The following is a 21,912-nucleotide window of genomic DNA, read 5'->3' on the forward strand; positions in this document are numbered from 1 at the left end:
GAGCGCGGGGCCCGGCGTCTGTTGTGCGTGACAGAACGCGGGACCCGTGCTTCAGACTTTCAGACGGGGTTTGAGGGTATTCCCGCTCCCCCCCGCTCCAGATCCGTGACTAAAAGCTAACTGGTGGTAAAAAGAGATTGAAGAGGAGAGAGATTGATTGGCGGGGGGGGGGGGTGTTAAAGTTTGTACAAAGTAGCAGAACTGCGGGAGGGGGGAGTACAACTGCCAAGTGATTGCGCTCACCATGGAGACCCGAGGACCAATGGGAAGGGCGGAAGCTGTTTATAGAGGCGGAGCGTCTCCATAGCACCCAGAGAAGCCTTTTGGAGCAGCTACTTATTGACAGTCTTTCTGTTGCTTACAAATCTCTGCGGCTCCGGAATAAAAGAGCTCCGACAGCGAGGGGGATAATAATTTATCCAGCGGGAGAACAGGAGAAACTGACCCTCTCCCTTCTGTTTTCAAACCCCGCGCAACAGTCCCCTTGAGCTGTAAATATTTGGCATCGGTGGGATTTTGTGGTAGGATCAGGTAAGGTAAACTGAATTCTTCCGTTCTAGCCGAGGAGGGTCCCAGATAAAGTTGACCAGTGTGTTTCTGTATCATATCAGGTTGGAAATTGTACCCCACCCCAGCACCTTGAGGTCTGTTGCCCTAATGTAAATCAATCAAGTTTACAATTACAAGCGCCCCCATTGTAGCATGCTTCTCCATCAAATACTTGGCGTTTTGATTTAGCTTTGTGTGTTGAATGTTCAGACAGATGGTATATTTCAAATATTTTATTTAGGGGCGGGGTTTGAAGATATAAAGAAATTCTTCATGGTAGCCACTATGATCTTTGGCTTGACTCTCCGATCTGAGTAACTTCTATAGCACAGATTGTGTTTTGCGGACAAGGTCTATATGGATGTTGTGGGTTTTCTGGGTTGTATGGCCGTGTTCCAGTAGTATTTTCTCCTGACATTTCACCTGCATCTGTGGCTGGCATCTTCAGAGGATTTTATGATTTTTAAAGTCGTATCAGTATAATTTTATACCTCGATCCAGAAACCAGCTGAGTATATCAGGGGTAATGCCCCATCCTAAAAACATTATGTGAAATCAATCTGGTGAAATCAATAGGTTTTATATAAACATAATGCTTGTAGTATTGAGATTGATACTAGTTGCATTGAATTAAAGAGCTTCAAGTTATAGACTGTGGCTGCTGGAAATAGATTTACCATTTTGATTAGGTACAAACCAAGTACAGGTTTGGAAAGTGTTTAGTGGGGAGGGGGACTTTAGGCATCTTCTGATTTTGATGGCAAGCATATGTTCTTTGAAAGACTAAACAACCTTCAAAAGCATTTCAGTGTGCACATGCATATCTACTACTTTGTAAAGATGGCAGTGGTCATAGCTGAAGTGAGAAATGAAATACATGCTACCTTGTATTGCTCTGATTAATTGGGCAAATGTTGGTGAATATCATCGTTGTAACTTCTGTCATTAAAGGTTTGGAAGGAAATGTTGTTATCCAGAAGAAGATCTCAGTCTTTATTTCATTTGGATGTTTCTACCTGGGAACAAAGCAACTTAGGTTCTTGCCCATTCTGCGAAAAATCTTGCAAACAAAAGAGGGAAGAAGGCACTAGGATTAATCCCAGCCCCCATTTTACCACTGTGGTAAGCAAGATGGTTAAACTGGTTGATTTGAGTTCCTCCACCCAATTCTCCAGGGAAGACATTAAGGATATATTTGGCTTCAGTGCTTTTTGAGTCTTGGGCTAGAAAACAAGTTGCTAAGCTGTGTTTATTAGATGCCCCAATTGTTAGGGACCTTGAACTTCTTTGTGTTGTTGTTGCAGGATTCTCACCCCCTGCCCTCTCCCTTTTACCCCCTTCCTACCCCCCCAAACTCCTGAATGCTGGACCTTCCTATTTTGGCCTCTACTGACATGACTGACAACTGGCTGAACGTGCAGTCAGAGGAAGAGAAAGGTCAGGAGAGCAGCATGGTAGATTCAGGCAACTTGGACGACAGCTTGACCAGCTTACAGTGGCTTCAAGAGTTCTCCATCATCAATGCCAACATGGGCAAGTCTTCCTCTTCCCCGTGCAGCACCGATCCCCATGGCTATCACAAAATTCCTGGATCAGCTGCACCATGTTCTCCCCTGGCTGGTGATCCAGCTTGCATGGGGATGCCCCATACTCCAGGCAAGCCCATTTCCTCTTCTACATCCAGGACTGCACACCTGCAAGGCCAACCATTGGAAGACGTAGATTACAAGACTAATCCCCATGTGAAGCCTCCTTATTCCTATGCCACACTCATCTGCATGGCAATGGAAGCCAGCAAGAAAACCAAAATCACCCTCTCAGACATCTATAAGTGGATTACGGATAATTTCTGCTACTTCCGGCATGCTGACCCCACATGGCAGGTAAGTGACTATGCCCCTCCCCACTTGGACATCTGCCTTCGGAGGCTTGTCAGTTATGCTGGTGAAGTTTTATCATGTACCGTTTTTGCATCTAGAGGGGAAAAGAAAATAGAATCCATTGATACTTAATTTAGGTTCAAGGCTACCTATTTTCCCAAGTCAATATAGATTGTAAGGCTTCTTACTGATGTAACACAATGGTTTTAATTCTCACAACTTCCTGGTGAGGGAGGTGTTATACATATGACGGATCTACACTCAAGAAGTTGAGGTGGTGCTCTCTGGCCTCCTTGTGCAGAATCCATAACAATCTGAGGTTGATGAACGAATGGTTCTCTAAAGTCCTTATTTCCTGAATCAATCTTCCTCATACAGCTAATGTCAAGGTTCCCCAATTTTCAGTTCTGCCGTCTGACAGGGGACCCATATTGCTACGTCATTGGTCAGGCGGCCGGGGGGGGGGGGGTGTTTCTGCCAAGAGGAAGAATTATCCTGATAGTCCCCATATAACACTAGAAAGCAAATAAAGTATGATAGTATTCATGCAGTAGCTCCTTTCTACACTTCCTTTCCCCGAGGGTGCAATTATGGTTGCTTGGTATGTTTCCTATTGAAGTGTTTTGCCTGCAGTAAGCATTTAGTAGCACACAGAGGTTGCTGTAAATTAGAAGGCAGAAAATGTAAACAGGCTTTTTTCTCATTGTAAAGATAGCAATTATCTATTATGTCTGCCTTGCAGAACACAGGTTAGGATGATTGAGGGAATGATTGTCCTTTTTCTAAGACCTCAGAAACCCACAGCAACTATAGCCATGCAAGGTGGTTCTGGAATAAAAGAGGCTCCATGCAGAGTACAAAACATGAGGAGAACACACACCCTAATAAGGGTGAACAGAAACAGAGGCAGGGGGAAGAGACAAGGAAAACTAGAATGGTGCTCTGGTTAGGGGGCTGTGCTAGGATCTGGGAGACCCAGGTTCAGAGCCCCACTCTGCCATGGAAGCTTGCTGGATACCTTTGAGCCAGTCTCTCTTTTTGTGTATTAGCCTAACCTACCTCCCAGGGTGGTCCTGGTGAAGATAAAACAGAGAAGAGAAGAATGATTAAAGCCACTTTAATTTGGATAAAGCAGGATATAAAGATCCCCATTGGGATAAAGCAAGATATAAAGATAAAGAAAAACAAGGTGGAAGGGTAAGGAGGTGGGAAGTTGGAGTAGGAGTAGCTGAATGACTGGTTGATTATACACCTGGACGCTGCAGAGCTGATTCTCCAAAAGCCTTGTATGAGTCACTTATAAATTGGGGTGGGGGTGGGGATCAAGGATCTACAAGGTCAGGAGGCATCAAAGCTACATTTAATAAGAAAAGGTGGCAATCACGTCCCCTCTGAATTTCAGTGCACATGTGACTGTTGTTCAGGAGCATGGCTGTCAATCATAAAGTATGAAAAGTATTGCCAGCAATTGTTCTTCTCAGCTAAACTAGATGTAAAGGCAGGAGATCTTTCCAGGATTTTTAGAAGGAATAGCAGCCATATGGTGCAGGGGGAGGGCTCATGGCTTTTCCCACCCCAGCAAAATCTATTGCTTGAAGCCAATCCTTCCCAAGCTGTTGTTGGACCAAGAAGGAGAAAAAGACAGGCAAAAGGAATGTGACATTTCATCGGGTCTATTTAATTTTTGAAATAGTCAGAAACAAAAAATGACAATTTCCCAGCAATTTCTTGAACAAGGATCATGAAGCCATCATGTTTCAGTCTAGATCAAAAGGACTTTGGTTTGCAGTGAGCTTTGTCTTAGAACCCACACTATCATCATGTTATCAGTGCTGAAAAGTGCACACACACTATTGAGGTTCTTCTTTACAGCATGGTAAATCTCCCAGTCTGAGGCACCCTCTCCTCAACTATCACAGCCTCGAATTCTCAATATGTGTGCAATGCCCAGTTAACAGTATTTTTCACTCCTCAGGGTTTTAAAAAAAATAGAATAAAATAAGAATCAGCAATTCTTAAGACTGAACAAGTGTAATTTTGGGTAGAGGGAAAGGTCTTCCTTTCATGAACTCTAAATTAGTGTTCTCAGTCAGTAAGCCTGTAGAAGAGGTTTCTTTGGGCTCTATCATTGAAGCCATCTGCATGCCTCATGATCTTTTATTTGTCCTTCACATATTTATCCTACAACAGTGGTGTTTTCCCTCCAATCCCAAACACCAGAAAGAGGCCTGAAAGTTAGCATATTCCAAGCATGCATTTTTCATCCTGTTCTTGTTCTTTCTCTCCTATGGTGCAAACACTGTTTTTTCTCCCAGAAATGCATAGTTGAAAAAAAAGTGATGTCCACTTATGACTCTCACGCCATTTGATATCCCTGGCATTTACATCAATTATATGGCTGTGGCTACTCTTGAGGAGTAGTAATAGCACTGAGTCTCTGACAGAAACCCCACTGAGGCAGATTCCGCATGGGCCAAAAACAGTGGAGTGAAAACAGTGTAAACCATTTTACATTGGCTCATTCTGCACATGCAGAATAATGCACTTTCAAACTGCTTTCAGTGCTCTTTGAAGCTGTGCAGAATGGCAAAATCCACTTGCGAACAGTTGTGAAAGTGGTTTGAAAACACATTATTTTGCGTGTGCGGAAGGGGCCATTGTTTTCAACCATTTTACACCGTTTTCACTCCACTGTTTTTGGCCCATGCGGAATCTGCCTGAGATATTCCTTGCTACTCCTACTCCTACTCCTAAATGATTAGCAGGCGACTTAAATACTGGATGGCTGGATCCAATTTTGATGGCATCAAATTGAATCATCATAATTTTGCTTCCTCCATCTTGTAATTTCTTAAGAGGTTGCCTGCATATATGATTAAGGCCCAACCCTTCCTACATAGCCCTCATCCTCCAACAAGTCTGTATTGGCAGGGTGGTAGTGACGAGGATAATCACAATGTGATCCAAGACATCCAGCTGGTAAGTTGTTCTCAATATTATTCATTCCTCTTGTTGATATCCTCACGTTCTTCCAGTGAATTCAGCTCTGAATTTTTTTGCTATAATTTGTTCATGTAAAACATTTATGAACCACCTTTCCACCTCATGGAGCTCATGCAGCTTACAATATCCATAACAATTTTAAAAACCAGAATTTAAGACTGCCATCAAATGAATCAAACACACTCCTAAATAAAACTGTCTTCAATTAAAGATTGAAATTAAGGGAGCCAGGCACACCGCCCAGGTAATTGTGTTGTATTCCAGAATTGTGGGGTTGCTACTGAAAAGGCCCTCTCTTGTGTACCTGCCAAATTATAGACAGGAGGTCCTCTCCCTGTGATCTTAATTGCTGGACTGGAACATATGGGAGAAAACAGTCCTTCATGTACCCAAGTCCCAAGAGGTGTTAAGCTTTAAAACACTTTGCAGGGATAGCTCCAAATGGAGTATATTGTAGTAGTCCAGTCCAGATGTAACTAAGCCATGATGGTAGATCTGACTGAACCAGGAATGGGCACAGCTGATGCCTTAGCTGAAGCTGGGCAAAGATTACTGTGATATAATCTTTGGAAGCACATGTATGATGGCTGTAATTTACAATTTTTTTTGGCCAGAGGCGTAGCAAGGAGGAAAAGCGCCCGGTGCACTGGTGTGTCCTCTGCCCTGCCCGGCTCTGGAATGCCCCTGCCCCAGTATGTCCCCGCCGAGCCTCTGGAACACCCTCACCACACCCACACAGTCTGCACACCCGGTGCATCGCGCACACCCCTGTCCCCTTGGAGCTACGCCTCTGTTTTGGCCCTTACCCAGAGCTTCATGACTGCTCTTACTTCATATCCACTAGGAAAATATTTTTGGAAAGGTCACATGCATGCAAAAAAGCTTATGCCTTCTCTTCTGACTATTTACTCCTCTGCTTGCTGATATGTTCAGAGACACCTTAATTTCCTTTTTCTGTGCACAATAGCTTTCTAATTAAATTGGTCTGAGTGAAACTCACCAAGGTGTGGTCTTCCCCAAACCAGTCTAGCTTCACTTCTGCACAAAGTGAGCCCCTTTGATGAACACTGACTGTTGTTCAACATCAAACCTACTAGAGCAGGGGTCGGCAACCTTTACCACCCAAAGAGCCATTTGGACCGTTTTCCATGGCTCTGAAGATCTACTGAGCCAGAGAGCGGGGCCACCTCTGGTTCGGCCCCTCCACTCACCTTTCCTTCCAGCGTTGTTCTGGAGGGCTGGAGGGACAAGCCCACCCTACCCTCTGACCTCCAGGCCAGGCGGAGCCGCAGTATAAGGCTGAAAGAGCCGCATGCGGCTCCGGAGCCGCAGGTTGCAGACCCCTGTACTAGAGCAAGTGTTGTGACAACCTAAATGCTAAAGTTGCCCTCCACAGGCTAGAAGTGTTAATGTGAGGAGTCCTCTGGATGAGGTAATGAGGATCATGTGACTTGATATTTCAATAGCTGATAGGAAAACAGCCACAATGCATCCTGGGGAATCATGTCCATTTCTGATTGAAAACTTGGAATATATGTCCCAGAAGCATACAACTTCCATCTGCAAAGTAACATTTGGATTCTGCCTTTCTACTTCTATTTTTATACATACTTTTAACATTTCATGTTTTTCATTAATGATAATAGGGTATAGTTTTGCAATTGTGTCAATTATGCTGCAGTGACATGGCAAACACAGAGGAGTGGGAGAAAAAAAATAAACAGAAGGGATTACAGGGGCTTGCTTTTGGATATCCCAAGGCACTTTCCAACATAGTAGCAGTGAGTTACTCCAGTCAAAGTAACTCTGATCTCAGTAACTCTGCATAGGATTTCACTCAGTGCTAAATTAAACACTTCTTAACCAGCACTTGCCATAGGTAAGATTACTCTTAACTCTAAAATGTATAAACAATAAAACACTTAAAGTAATACCAATTCTATATTGTGGGTGATAGCATCTTCTTTTGTCATGTTGTGCATTCCAAATTAAGCGTGATAAACCATAATAGAAGGTTCACCCTGCATGCACTGACACTAATAAAGTGCTGTGGTGGTCTTTCACAACTGGTGGTGCATTGATTGCAGTATCCAGGATTAAATGAAAATAAGTGAATCAACAGAGGAAAACACCACTGAGCATCACCTGTGACATCGTGAGACTTTAAGTATGTGATTGTATGGACGGCCCAGTTTTCTGTGGGGGAGGTAAGGGTATTCCTAGTTCAATTTTAGAGAATTTCATATTTGGAGATGCTCCTGCTGGGGTAGGAATGGAGGTAACAAGTGTGAAGTTGGCTTGGAGAATGGTAGAATGCATTACGATGGCTAAGAGAGCAACATGAATTGTTGATTGTACTGCTGTTTCTCCTCCAAAAGCCACTTTTAATATGCAGAATATTTTCCTGACCTTAAATTGTGGATCATCACAACAACAGCATAAAGTGTAGGAATCCTGTTCTGCAGATGGGGAAGACAGGCTGAGGAACAGGTATTAGTTTTGGGAGTAGTGCTCTACTTCATGTCTAGGTGAAAACTTCAGAATCCAAATCCAGAACTCCCATATTCCTGTTTTCCCTATTTTTGGCAATGGCATCCAGGACATGCACCAGATTGTTTGTTTGTTTGTTTATTGGATTCATATCCCGCCCAATCCCCGAAGGGCTCTGGGCAGGTTACAACAAGCTTAGAACATAAAAATATGGCACTCAGCTCAAACTGGCTGAACACATCATTAACAACCAGCGACCCATGCTGGAAAATGATGCTCTTCTCACAGTCAATGGGAGGCAAACCTTTTCTTGCCCAAAGAGAGTCTCCAACCAGGGCCTGAAACAAACCAAGAGCTGTCCTCATATCCACTCATTCACTTGTTCATTTGCCAGTGTTATACACATTGCACATATAGCTCAGTCCCTCCTGTCTGCGAGATCTCCAAGGCTTCAGCTGTCCATTCCCAACTGACCGCTACCTCAGTGGAAACAATAATAAACAGGAGCAATGAACATCATTTATAAATGCATTAGCTATTCTGTGACAGTCTTTCTTGAGTAAATTGCTGGGAGAGTATAGTGTTTCTAGAAGTAATAAAGATGGCAGTATTATACAAAAACAGGAAAAAACTTTGAATATTGACTTTCTTTGCAGACTCTGATGTTGAGGTTAAAAGACAATTCCCCCCTTTTTGTGGCCTTAAAAAAAGTATTCCATCCTTCAGAGATGCTGGTGGTTTGATTGATTGGTGCAGGGAAGAATGAGAAATATGCTAACTAGCTGGGTAATAATCAACTGTAGACCATTCCAACAATTTTAAAGTGACTCTAGACCAAGGGGAGGGGTACTCTCTTACCCTTATAACATTTCATTAAACAGTAAAATCTGACTCATTAGAGACTGGTGCATTTGCAGGAATTTCTTTTCTTTTCTTTTCTCTGGTCATTGCCTTGTTCTCACCCACGTTGCCAGCCCCAGTTCCTGTAAGTGCAGAGTCAAAATGTCATGCCACCCATAAGCAGGGAGAAGATGGAGAGAGATTCCTGTGGGAGCTGTGTGCTTTGGAAAGGAGCCAAGATGCCCAGAGAGTTTCAGCCCAGAGGAATGGGTTCTTTATTTAGCCCTCCAGGCATTCAAACCTTGTTTTTGCTCTTTGGCAATAAGGATTATGGATGAATAAGCATAAAGATATCCAGGCAACATTAAAAAAAAAGCCCACCCCAATCCTTCACCATATCCAATCTTTTAACACCCTCTCAGCTTTGTGTACTACAAGAGGGTGTAATTTACCCAATAACAGAGTTTCCTTTCTAATTGTGCACATCACTCCAGACACACACATTCATTCTTTTTAGAATAGCACTATGGGAACAGAAAATGTCTCGCTTTTGGCATTCTCTTTGCTGTTGTTTTCAAAGCCATTATAATTTTCTCTCTTTTTTATTATGATGCAGAGGGTAGACATAAGAATAAAGCCCAGATCAAACCACAGGTGCCACATGGGTGCACAAATATTAAGTGTGCAAATATATCCTGAGAGGCTGAAGTATTTGTGGTGTCTGTGTTATGTCTCCTGTGCCAGATTAAGTGACTCTTTCACAAGGTGTTGCCATTACATTTACACCATAGTGGTGGTAATTTATTTGACAGTCCTCTCAGCAACAGACTGCAGACAAGATGTCAGCTATGTAGCTACTAGGATGTTTTGTGTTGTTTTAATTGGGATGGTACTTATATGCTCAGCTTACATTTCCAGTCTCTAAAGCATTGATACAGAGGCAGATTTTGAGCAGGAAGGAAAGAAGAGGAGAGAAGAAAAAGAAGAGTTTGGATTTATATCCACCCTTACTCTCCTGTAAAGACACTCAAAGGGGCTTACAATCTCCTTGCCCTTCCCCCCTCACAAAAAACACCCTGTGAGGTGGGTGGGGCTGAGAGCGCCCCGAAGAACTGTGACTAGCCCAAGGTCACCCAGTTGAAGTACACAGGCTAATCTGAATTCCCCAGATAAGCCTCCACAGCTCAAGCGGCAGAGCGGGGAATCAAACCCGGTTCCTCCAGATTAGAGTACACAGTACACCTGCTCTTAACCACTACGCCACTGCTGCTCCCTGAAGGACAGTGTGGTGTAGTGGTTAAGAGCAGGTAGATTCTGGAGAACCGGGTTTGATTCCCCACTCCTCCACCTAAGTGGCAGAGGCTTATCTGGTGAACCAGATGCATTTCTGCACTCCCACATTTCTACTGGGTGACCTTGGGCTAGTCACAGTTCTTTGGAACTCTCTCAGCCCCACCTACCTCACAAGGTGTCCATTGTGGGAAGAGGAAGGGAAAGGAGCTTGTAAGCCATTTCGAGTCTCTTCTCTTCATTTGATATTCTGATGATATTGCTGTAAATGATGCATGCATCTAAAATAGGCAAGGCACAAAACTTGTATTTTATAATGACGGCTTAAGAGAAAAAAGAACATAAGGACTCTGAGGAAAGATAGAACCTTAGTACTGATTGTTTCTAAACACCCCAGCTCTCGTTTCCTTGCATCTACCACTGGTTTTTTTTCCCTGCCAAACGAGACATGAAATCAGATCACAAGTTTACACATTTAAGGATCTGGCCCCCAAATGTGTATCTAAGCATGAATGTGAGAGCTTTGACTTGCTGGGCTGAAATGACAAAGACTTTTAGGAAGTGTTGGTCCTGTTCTCTCTGAACGTTGCATAATTTTTTCCAAGAAGTATGGTGTGCCTGTGTCTGTATATATGTGTGCGAGTGAAAAACAGTTGTTTGAGATGCTTTTCTTTATGCCTCATGCAAATGTATCGGCCTAGGGCTGTTGCCAACTGGTCAGTTTTCCACTGGCATGACCAGTAAGCAGATGCAGCTTTCTTTCATATAGCAGAGTGACCTTTTCCACACACCAACCTTTCTTCTGTTTTTCTCCATGGTGAGATCAGAAGCCGCAGCTCTGACTTGGCTGCTGTTGTTCCCCACAGCAGCTTTTTTCAGTGGAACACACAGTTGTGGGTTCAGATCGAACCTGCAGTATGTCACCTGCCACCTCTTCCAAATAGGGAGAGTTTCTGCAGGAGGTGCTTAACATCATCAGCAGTGTAATGTCACTGCCGCCTCTCCTTTTTTGCCCATATGAAGTTGCGTTACCGTGACTCTTTGGCAAAAAGAAAAGGGGGCAATATAAGTGTGCAGCGGCAAGGGGGTTTATTGCTTTATAAAGCATTTTTAAACAAAGCAACCAGACAACAATAAACCTTCACCATAAACATGGACAGTCAGCAGTCCCCGCTCCCCAAAAAGGCAAACCAAGCAGCAAGGATTTATCCAACTTTTTGGATTTATCCAACTTTTTGAAGCAGGCCAAACACCGCCATTAATAGATGTTTTTGAACTGAAATCAAGACTTCACTGTTATGAAAGAAGTGATCTCAACAAAAGCAGCAGAATAACACAATTATTGTGTAAAAAAATTAAATTGGGAAAATGAAACATTTTTCCATTAATGGGCATTTGGGGGAAGGACAGGAGTGTGGAGGATAGGAATGGGGAGGTGAAGTCTGTATGATGTGGTCGTGAATTGTGATGCTCTGAAATGGCAGAACAAAAGAGCTGTGGATTCGAGATGTCCCCACTAATAATCCAGTGAGTAGAAATCAACCTTTTTTTTTTTTTTTAAAGGGAGAATCACTTCCCGAGAAGGCAAAATCCCTGAACCTATAGCGGAAACAGTCGGTTTAGTTCCATTTTAGGCAAAGGAATTTGTTGTGCTGTACCTTTAAGGTTTTTGCAGCCCTAAGCTTACAGCCAATTTTACCTTCTGCTTCTTATTCCAAAATCGTCTGTCTCAAAAGCACCTTCCATACAGACAGCAGGTGTCTTTGGGTGCCTTTTTTGCAAGAATTGCCATTAATTTCCACTGAGAAATTTTGTACCAGTCCCGTGACCTGGAGACCACCCTAGCCAATGTGAAAGTCATTTCAGCCTGGCTAGACTGAATAGTTTTCTCCTGGGAGAAGGGGTGGTGGTGGTGGTAGATTCACCCAAGTGGTATCCCACTATGCAACAACACCACTTCCAGTTACGTAGCTAGAAGTGATATCACCATTTAATGGAACGCTTCAGGATTTGCCAAAAATTGTACGGTAAACATTTCTGGTTAAGCAGTTGTAAGGGATGCCATGGTATCTCAGGAAAACATTTTGACCCCCACCTCCATTCCCACTCAGTGCTTAAAGCTGAGACCAGGAGGCCATTCCAACACTTGGGGTCACACTGTATGAAGTGAGTCTTGTCTTGAATGCTAGTCATGGGTAAGTCACGCAGCTGCCACCACAAACCAGCCCTCCCTCCATGGTTAGAGGTATGGCCCTTTACCCGAGCTGTATTTCCTCCATCCTGCTTCTGTTCTCTGCTTCCCTTTACCTCTAGATATCTCCTCATCCAGACACAGAGAGACAAACAAGCAGCCCAAGCTTACATTTGAGACGAATCTGTATTTTTTTGGTTGGCTTTACCTCTTGACCCTTTTGTTTTGCCTTTTGAGCCCTCAGCTGTGTTTCTGAACAAGGAGACTGTGTTTCTGAACAATGAAATGTGATTTGGGTTGCAGAACCAACCGGGAGTAACCAAGTTGTAGAGCTAGTCTAAAAGCAAGTTGGTAAGTGCTAGTCTAAGCAAGTTGTAGAGCCAGTGGAAACAAGGGAGAAGGATTAACATGATACCCTAAATGATACAAAATTACACTGTAGGACCAAACTACCAGCAAATGGTATACAGTAGTAGAGAAAACAGTCCCCAATAAGTTTTCAGTATGTAGGGCACTCTGTACATGGGGCTGCTCTTCTGAAGGATTTAGAAACTTCAATTGGTTCAAAATGTGAGAAGGACCTATTTGTTATCATGGGTTGCCCATTGAGACCATGGCCACTTATGAATAAGAGGTCCTCTTTGCATTCAGTGTACATTCCCTTTGGACTGGATTCTCAGTTATGCACACATTTCCCTCTCTTCAGAACTCACCATGCTCTCAGATCAGACTCTTTGCAGTGGTTTCCAGAAAGGAGACCATTGTGCGTTCAGTTCTCTTTGGGGTTTCTTGCTCCTCCTCGCTTTCTCTTGCCCACAAAGCAGCAGTTCTACCCATTCCTAGGGTTGGTATTTCAGGAAAAACAGTGGGGCTCCTTTTTAAATTTAATTCTAATGCTGTAGGTCTGTCACAGGAATGACAGCAGGCAACCTCCCCTATTGGAGGTTGCAGAAACAATCAGGAAGAGGGGAGTGGGCAAACTAGCAGCTTGGCAGGAATCAACGGAACATTTCCTGAAGTGTAAATGAAAAATGCAGGAAAACTCCACTGTGGGTCAAACAGCCTCAGGGTAAGTGCTGCATGCATACAAGGCCTATATTGCATGGATTTGTTTTTGGATCCAAATTAAGGTGCTGCTGCTTTCCTTTAAAGCTCTTCATTACTTGGAGCGTACACATTTGAAGGCCTGTGTCTCCTGCTATGAACGTATGCAACAATTACCCTCTTCAGAGCAGAATCTCCTAGTAGTCCCCTTGCTTACAAATAGGACCTAGTTAGTACATCCTTTTTCCCCCAGAAGGAGTAAGGGAGATGACTACTCTGGGACCTTCTGCCAAGGCTGCAAAATAGTGGTTTTTTTAAAAAAATAAAGCTTACAGAGAAGCTTGAAACTTACAGCTCTGGTGGTGGCTTATCTGTTTAATTTTATGTTTTAATGATTTCAAGACTATTTTTGTATAGCATTTATTATTGCTTTACGCAGGGCTGCCCTTGGATTTGCTCCAGAAACTCCAGCTGGTCCAGAAAATGACCATGATGGTCTTTATGGGATCCTCGTGGCAGGTGCACATTACACCTGTGCTCTGCCAGCTGCACTGGCTCCAGGTGGAGTACCGGAACATATTCAAAGTTTTGGTACTAATGTACAGAGCCCTAAACGGTCTGGGACCAGTGTACTTGCAGAACTGTCTCTCCAACTATATCCCCCCGCAGAATCTTTGATCAGCAAACAGAAATTGACTTGTGGCCTGAAGGAAATTTGGCTTGCCTCAACCAGGGCCAGGCCTTGACCTGGTGGAATGCTCTGTTGAATGAGACCTGGGCCCTGTGGGACCAGAGCAGTTCTGCAGGGCCTGCAAAGCAGAATTGTTCCATTGGGCATATAGTTGAGGCAGCAATATTTACTATCTTTGGGCCTCTCCTTCAGTTCAGTTCACCTCACTTTATTTTAATCTATTTCATCTTATTTTATTTTACTCTACCTTACACGTTTATGTTATTTGTTTTCTGCTGATTTTGATTAGAATGATGCAGTTTTATCCATGGTCCAAACTCATTGCTGTTGTTAAAGTTGGTCACCATCTGATGAATTTAGTTAATTCTTGCAGTCATCGACAACTTGTAAAGGGATTGTGTATTTACTAGAATTGTTTTTAGCTATTGAACGTGGATTTATATTGTGTGATGTTGTGTTGTTAAATCGCACTGATCCCTCAAATGGCGGGCAGTATAAAAGTCTAATAAATGGAAAAAGGAAATGTACCTTGAATCATGAGTTGAGAAAAAGGCAGGATATAAATAAAATATATATAAATAAATTCCTATAGAGCATATGAACATACACTTTTCTGCATGTGATCAGGAACCTGCTTTTTGAAGGTTCTTGATCATGCCTTCAGAGGCCTCCATATACACTTGTATATACATAGGAACTGAATATATGCCAGAACACGTGCAAGATGGGAGAACAGCTCTCTGCTGTGATGCTGCTCCTCCTCCTATCCATGTTAATTCTACCCACATAGTGTGTCTGTAAAGGGCTGCAATAGTTTATATGATGAATGGATAAACTATTATATGTGGAAAATTTCATTTGTACTGACTATGAAATAGTGGTTTGTGAAGATACTGGAACAGGCTCAGATTTTGCGCATATAACATTCTTGCTGCCAGTGTCATGTGTAAAAACAAAGTTCCATATCTTTGTTTCAAACCACCACAATTTCTTGTCCTGCAAAAAAAAAAGGCTTTCATAATTATCTACGGCAACTTCAGCTTGCATTCATGCCAAGCAGGATCACTTAACCTAGTTTTTGAATTAGGCTGTTTCCGATGCTGCCTAAATTAAACTCTGTTTATTCTTTTCATTTCAGAACTCCATAAGGCATAACCTGTCCTTGAATAAGTGCTTCATCAAGGTGCCACGAGAGAAAGATGAACCAGGAAAAGGTGGCTTCTGGAAAATTGATCCTCAGTATGCAGACAGACTGATGAATGGAGCATTCAAAAAGCGCAGGATGCCCCCTGTTCAGATCCATCCAGCTTTTACCGGCAGAATCCAACAAGATGCCAGCTCCAGTTCTTCTGCTAACCAAGCAGCGACTTCGTGGAAAAACAGCATCCTGAAAATCAATATGGAGTCTCAACAGCTTCTCAAAGAGTTTGAAGAAATCACCAATGACCAGAACTGGAACCTAGTGGATGGGAAAATGAGCCATAAACGCAAACAGCCACTACCAAAGCGGATGTACAAGACAGCCCGCCTCGCCAGTTCCCCAATGCTTACTCAGGAAGAACAGACAGAGCTTGGGTCTCTGAAAGGTGACTTTGACTGGGAGGCTATTTTCGATACCACCTTAAATGGCGACTTCTCCACCTTTGAGGATCTGGAAATCACCCCTCCTATTAGCCCAATAACTAGGGATGTAGACCTGACCGTACATGGAAGGCATATTGATTGTCCACAGGAATGGTGCCCAGTTGGACAAGATTATGTCCTAACAGAATCCAACCAGAACAGTTTGGACTTTGATGAAACCTTAATTGCCACTTCTTTCCTTCAGCACCCCTGGGATGAAGGGAGAAATGATTACCTCTCAAGTTCTGTCAACATGGATCCTCTGTTTGAACTCAGCGACCCTTCTTTGCAGACAGAATTGAATGACTGGAACAATACCGGCTGTCTTTAATAAAAGACTGATCCCTGGCTAGACGGCTCAAGATCATTCCAGATCAGCCTGTTAAATGAACAAGATATCCCTAGAGCTGCAGGACTTTACAGAATGAAGAATCCTCTGGCAAATGAGACATCTTTATTATCTTGGACCAGAAGTATGGGGGGGTGGGGGGGTGGGGAGGTGGAGTTCCAGAGAGCTAAGCTGGATATATCTGAAAGCAACACATATGGGGAAATTCTGTGTCCCACAAGACAAACAAATACAATACTTATTTTTTGTGTTCTTTTAAAGGAATATGAATTTTTCTACTTTAGGGCAGAAGGACTGGAAAAGGGCTTATATTCCTTGTAGGGGAAGGGAGGACTTTTAACTAAGATGGAAGAGCTGGCCTTTTCTGGCAACTAAGAATGTTTTAGATCATCTGAAATTTCCTCTTCCTTCTACATCCTCTTGGTCTTTCCATTACCTTCCCTTTCTTGTTTGTGTGTGTTGGTCTTGTTTCTACCAGGGAAAATTTCTAGATAAAACATGTGACAGTAATGTAGCAGGCAAATACAACTTCCACCCGTATTCTAGGAGCTGCAGCCACCTGTCTATATTAGGACTAGTTTAGTTGTTGAAATCTGTATACTCTGATATTAATCAACTAGTCAAGATGCTATGGGCTTTTTAAAATAGAGCCTATTATATATCTATATCTATTAAGAAACTTATATTTTTAGCTACAGGGCAAAATCAGTAGATATTGGTGGGATGAGGATTGTTTGTAATAATGTTAATGAAGATTGAAGTGTATCAGTCATTCATTATGCAGAGGGAAACGTAATGAAATATGCAAGGGGGAATTCTGCCAGCAGAGGATTAAAGAAGAACACTATACAAGGGAGCCTGATGTTCTCCAGATGATTCTTTTGACTTATTTTTGTATTTCATATTCTTGACCATTTGGCAATCTTGACTGGATGTGTATGCTGTAAAGCCTAGACATGATGCATGGTAGGCTAACTCTCTGAAGTTCTGGACTACTAACAAAGCAATCTACCCTTTTCCAACTGGAAGCTATGAAAGAATTTGTGTGATCATATGACTCCAACAAATCAGCTGACAGCTTAACTGACCAATTATGAAGGGCTACATTTTCGTCTCCTTTGGTGAGGCAGCTATGGAAACTGCTAAAATATCTATCTGTTTTAGTTGATGCCTTGTAGGGTGTTAGTCCTCAGGCGGAGTGACAATTTAGTGTTGGTTAAAAAAATGTTCCTTTTTTAGTGGCTCTAAACTTAGGGACAGTTATAAACCGCAGAACATGTATGCAGTGGAAATGGCAAACAACCGAAGAAATCACAGCTTCATTCTGCCTTGTTTTTCTTATTTTATCCTAAAGCTGATGTTGCCCCCCCTACTAGGTATTTTAACTCAGAATGAATGTTAGTCAATAGTCATCTTAAAATTTGCATGCATTCAAATAAATTAAAATATGCACGTAGCCACAATAGTAGCTGAAGTACTCTCTTTCTGAATATAGAAATATTTTCTGTGTGTTACTTTGTAAGAACTATAGCATAAGGGTAGAGCTCTATGTCTTTATTTTGCAGAAGGGAAAACCTAAAGGACTTTCAGAAAACACACTTAAATTGCTTTTTACATGCCAGCATCTCCTTTACGTGCACGCTATGAATCTTTAGATGTTAATGTCCTCATGTGCTTAATCAGAATATCCCCATAATTTCCAAATGTGGAAGATGTCATTCCCTCAGAACAAAAGTCCAGTTTTTATGTTTTTCTATGGTAAATATGACAATTGGTCCCTGATAAATACCCTAGTATGCCCACAGTGACAGGAAAACGCACGCCCATCCATCAGATTTTTTGAATGAAATAGGTACAGTGCATGGGTTAGAAGTTAGAAAAGAAGTTTCCTCATGATACATTTTGAATGTTGGTAACTTCAAAAATAATCCCTATTGTCACAAAATTAAGTGTCTTATTCAAGAACAGATAGCCCAAAATTAGTTAATTGTCATATACCACAAATATTAATGCTGTGTTGTGATGAGAGGGATGGGTGCTATGACAAGTGGGATGCATTTTGAAACTACAGTGGAACCTCGGAAATTGGCGCCTTCAGAAATCGCTGATTTTGGTTTTCGCCGGTCACCACCGGCCGTTAGAACGTCTCGGATTTCGCCGGCAGTCTCGGATTTTGCTGACGTACATAGCGTAAATTACTTAATTTATGCAATTTGCTACGCTGTTTGCGTATGCAATCGCCGATTTCGGATTTCGCCGATAATCGCCAGACAGATTATCGGCGAATTCCGGTGTTCCACTGTATTCTTATTTCACTTTTTGTATTTACCCTCCTCACTTCATTCCTTGAAGGTGCATCATTTATTCTTTTTACAACAGGATACTGAAGCTGAGAGACAGAAGGTCTTGTCACATGATTTATACATGGAGTGTCTGTGTGTGTTTGAGAGAACGAGTGCATAACGAGTGTCCGTGTGTGTACATGCCTCATTTGTTTCACATATTCTACAAACGCTCCTAAAAGTGCATTTCTGTTGTACTCAAGAAAAGAAAAGATTTTTTTTGTACACAAGAAAAAAGAAAAATAGAAGCATTTTCGTAGAAATCTTAATGATGTCAGAATTATAGGTGTGCTTTTCTTTGCATGCTTTATCTTCTATATAAAATTAGTCAGTGTTGGAAAAGAAAATCCTGGATATTAAATAAAGGGAAAGCAAAGTTAAATGAGAGTTGCTGTGCAAAATGGAGGTGGTGTTCAGCTTCAGTTTTTATCTAACTGAAGCAAATTGCAGAAATTTATCAAATGTAAACTTCGTAGCTTTTTAATGCAGTCCACTTGAATGACTCGTTCAGCCTGTAAATGGCACAATCCATATGAAAGTCTAATCCCCATTAATCTCAGAGCATACATAGCCGTTATCTCCAGTCAAAATCATATCAGTTGAAAATCATTGGGGCTTTGACTCATGTCAGTACTTTGGTATTCAGCATTGCAAGCATCAAACAACACTAAGGGATTAGAAACTGAAATCTAAATTTGAATCACAAACACGAATGCTTAGCGTCACTGTCAAAATTTTTCCACTATAGTCGGTTCAAGCTTTTGCCATTGATTTCAGTAAGTTCAGGTGACAATCAATAATTTCATTTCAACTGATTAGAAATCAGAAAGTGCCACATATTCAAATTTGGATGCTTGAATTTGGTAGTTGAGTATATGGGGTTTTTTTTGTACATTTTGGATTCAGGATTTGTTTCAGCTTTTCTCAACTGATAAAGTTTAGTTCTGCTGAAATTGTCTTGAATTTCTGGGCCTTGTCCACATGCACAATGTACAGATTTTCCCAATAGTCAAACCTTGTGACTTGGAAATGTTTTCTGTGAAATCATTCCGCATGCCTTCATTCCCCCATTGTTTTCCCATTCCATTGTTTTCCCATTGTCTCTTCAATTGCATTTATTTCACACACTACTGCTGAAAACATATTATTCCCAATGGTGGTTAGATGTCATCAGTGACTCAGAAGAACAATATACCCAGTGGTGGGATTCAGCAGGTTCGCAACACTTCGGCAGAACTGGTTGTTAAAATGGTGCTTGTAAACAACCAGTTGTTCAATTATTTGAATCCCACCACCGGAACCGGTTGTTAAATTATTTGAATCCCACCACTGAATATACCCCTCCTAAAAACACACACCCGTACATTTTCTTGCCAAATTAGAGCTGCAGTAACACACTATCATTACTGAGGCAGTTCCTTGTCAATTTCCTCCTGCAAAAGCATCTTCCCTTGTCAATGTCACATGTTCCCAACTGTGGATATAGTGTACCTTGGCCGTAACATTACATTGCTAATTTGAGATGATACAATTAACCTGACTTGTGTCTGTGCCCTAACGTTACATCGCTAATGCTGTATCACAAAGAGATTTTTTTAAAGTTCCTTCCAAAAACAGAGGATGGGGAGGAGGAAAAAATGACTGAAGGAAAGGTTTGGTGACTACACAGTGCCAAGTGTTCAGTGAGGTGGAGAAATAAAGAGTGTTTCGACATGATTGCATGCTCAAGGGAAGCTTGCTTGGAAATGGATTGGAAAAACATTGCAGTAAAAGTACTTGGGAAAACAATGGAGGAAAAATGAAGGGAAAACATTTCTAGAACAATGTATTGTCGAAGGCTTTCACGGCCTGAATCACTTGGGTGCTGTGTGGTTTCCGGGCTGTATGGCCGTGTTCTAGCAGCATTCTCTCCTGACGTTTCGCCTGCATCTGTGGCTGGCATCTTCAGAGGATCTGATTCATCAGATCCTCTGAAGATGCCAGCCACAGATGCAGGCGAAACGTCAGGAGAGAATGCTGCTAGAACACGGCCATACAGCCCGGAAACCACACAGCACCCAAATTTCTAGAACAAACAGAGGAAATAACATGCAGAACTAAAAGGAAAAAATAGCATTGGGCAGCAAGATACAATGTAAACAACTTATGCAGAACAGATCTATATCTTTTTCAACATGGAGAGGACAGGAGATGTGGGAATTAATACGCATATTTTTCTGGACCTTGCTTAATGGGGGGGGGGGGAGAGAATTCTCCACCAGGGTCCTAATGGTTCCCCCCTTTCTGATTCTCTTTTAGAAACAATTTCATATTTAAATGCTGTTTTCGTCAGAACCATTATCCTTTGCAATGTTAAACATAGCACTTTCATAAAATAGCATTTATAGTGCTCCAGACATCTATCGGCAATACTTTTGCTGACATTTTGTTTCCCACAGCAGCACAAAGTCTACAAAATGTAGAAAAGTGAAAATGAGAACTATAAATGTTCTTTTATGAAAGTGCTATTCTTAACATTGCAAAGGATAATGGTTTTGACAAAACAGGCACTTATGATTCTCTAGTCTTAAAAAAGAATTGGGGCCTCTTGAAATGAAAAGGTACACACATTTGGCTTCCGCTGAAGAATGCCCGTCTTCACTGTCTTTTTTATCTTGAAAAAAGTATAGTCCTAGTCTCCATACAGGCAACTTGAGAAGCAAGCTATAATTCAAGAGTTCAAAGGTTTTTGACAGCAATGAGAAATTGGGAGGACAGTTGTGGGTGTGTGTCTCACAATTCAGTCCTAAGCAGAGTTTCACCCTTCTAAGTGCACCGAAGTCAGTGGACTTAGAAGAGTATTTCTATTTTAGGATCACGCTGGTAGAAGAAAAGGTTACACTGGTAAACTGGTAAAAGAATAGGTCCCTGGGTCCTCAAGTCATCTGTATACAAAGGAAAAGGCTGAAGGGACACAACCATCCTAAGGGGTTTGTTACCAGGCAGACTTGCTAGATGGCAAAAGTGTAATTTATTTTTATTTTGCAATATGTGAATCTCCAGACCACAGAGTGCTGTCACTATTTGAATGTAGCAATAGCAATGCCTACCGAATCCACTTGCAAAGCTTACTTGCTATATAAAAACGAGGTGGAAACTCTGTTTTTCTCTCTGATCATGTCTGCAGCACCATTGTAAAGCAAGTATGTTGAACAGGTTTCACCTCCAGCCAAGGAACCCTGAGGCCAGTAGTTCAATATGGGTGAGACTTTGCAACAAAAAAATTCTTAGCAGAATCGCAGCACTACAGTTCCACAAGTTCCTTAATGGATAACATGACAGTGAAACGAATTTCATATCAATTTAAGTGTGTAGTGCAGATGTATTCCTTCTCGGATAAAACTGCTCCAAATACTGGTTGTATTTCCAAACATGCAATTTGCACAGCATTTCAAGATCATTAAAACATTATACTGTTGGTCACATGAGACATTTTTTCCTTAAACACAATTCCATGTTTTCTGTTCCATTTTACTGTCTTGGGTGTGGGGTTTGTTTCCTATTGATATTGGGGAAAAACTGCAAAATGTGTGCAATTTAACCTTTTCTATGGAAAGCTATTTACTATTTAAAAATAAAAA

At 41.9% G+C, this 21,912-nt stretch overlaps 1 protein-coding gene across 3 annotated transcripts; it reads left to right on the top strand.

Moving 5' to 3' along the window:
• The first annotated feature begins 359 nt into the window (after positions 1–359).
• FOXJ1 (forkhead box J1) lies at positions 360–20,102 on the top strand. 3 transcript variants are annotated; one of them, XM_048491404.1, is made up of 4 exons: positions 360–531; positions 1,854–2,432; positions 5,286–5,408; positions 15,117–20,102. In XM_048491404.1, exons 2-4 carry the CDS (start codon positions 1,911–1,913, stop codon positions 15,930–15,932), a joined length of 1,461 nt encoding a protein of 486 aa, XP_048347361.1. In that variant the 5' UTR covers positions 360–531; positions 1,854–1,910; the 3' UTR covers positions 15,933–20,102. The 3 variants fall into 3 exon arrangements, with proteins under 3 accessions (XP_048347361.1, XP_048347362.1, XP_048347363.1); XM_048491405.1 differs by having other exon boundaries at positions 1,971–2,432; XM_048491406.1 differs by lacking the exon at positions 5,286–5,408.
• Positions 20,103–21,912: the final 1,810 nt, after the last annotated feature.

The sequence above is a fragment of the Sphaerodactylus townsendi genome, linkage group LG03 (assembly GCF_021028975.2).
Source record: "Sphaerodactylus townsendi isolate TG3544 linkage group LG03, MPM_Stown_v2.3, whole genome shotgun sequence".
Classification (NCBI taxonomy): Eukaryota; Metazoa; Chordata; class Lepidosauria; order Squamata; family Sphaerodactylidae; genus Sphaerodactylus; species Sphaerodactylus townsendi.

Excerpts from the sequence above, each read along its gene's own strand:
- FOXJ1 (XM_048491404.1), top strand. The coding sequence starts at position 1,911 with ATGCTGGACCTTCCTATTTTGGCCTCTACTGACATGACTGACAACTGG. Across the intron at positions 2,433-5,285 it reads ATGCTGACCCCACATGGCAG|AGGTTGCCTGCATATATGAT; the intron begins GTAAGTGACTAT and ends TAATTTCTTAAG. Across the intron at positions 5,409-15,116 it reads TGATCCAAGACATCCAGCTG|AACTCCATAAGGCATAACCT; the intron begins GTAAGTTGTTCT and ends TTTTCATTTCAG.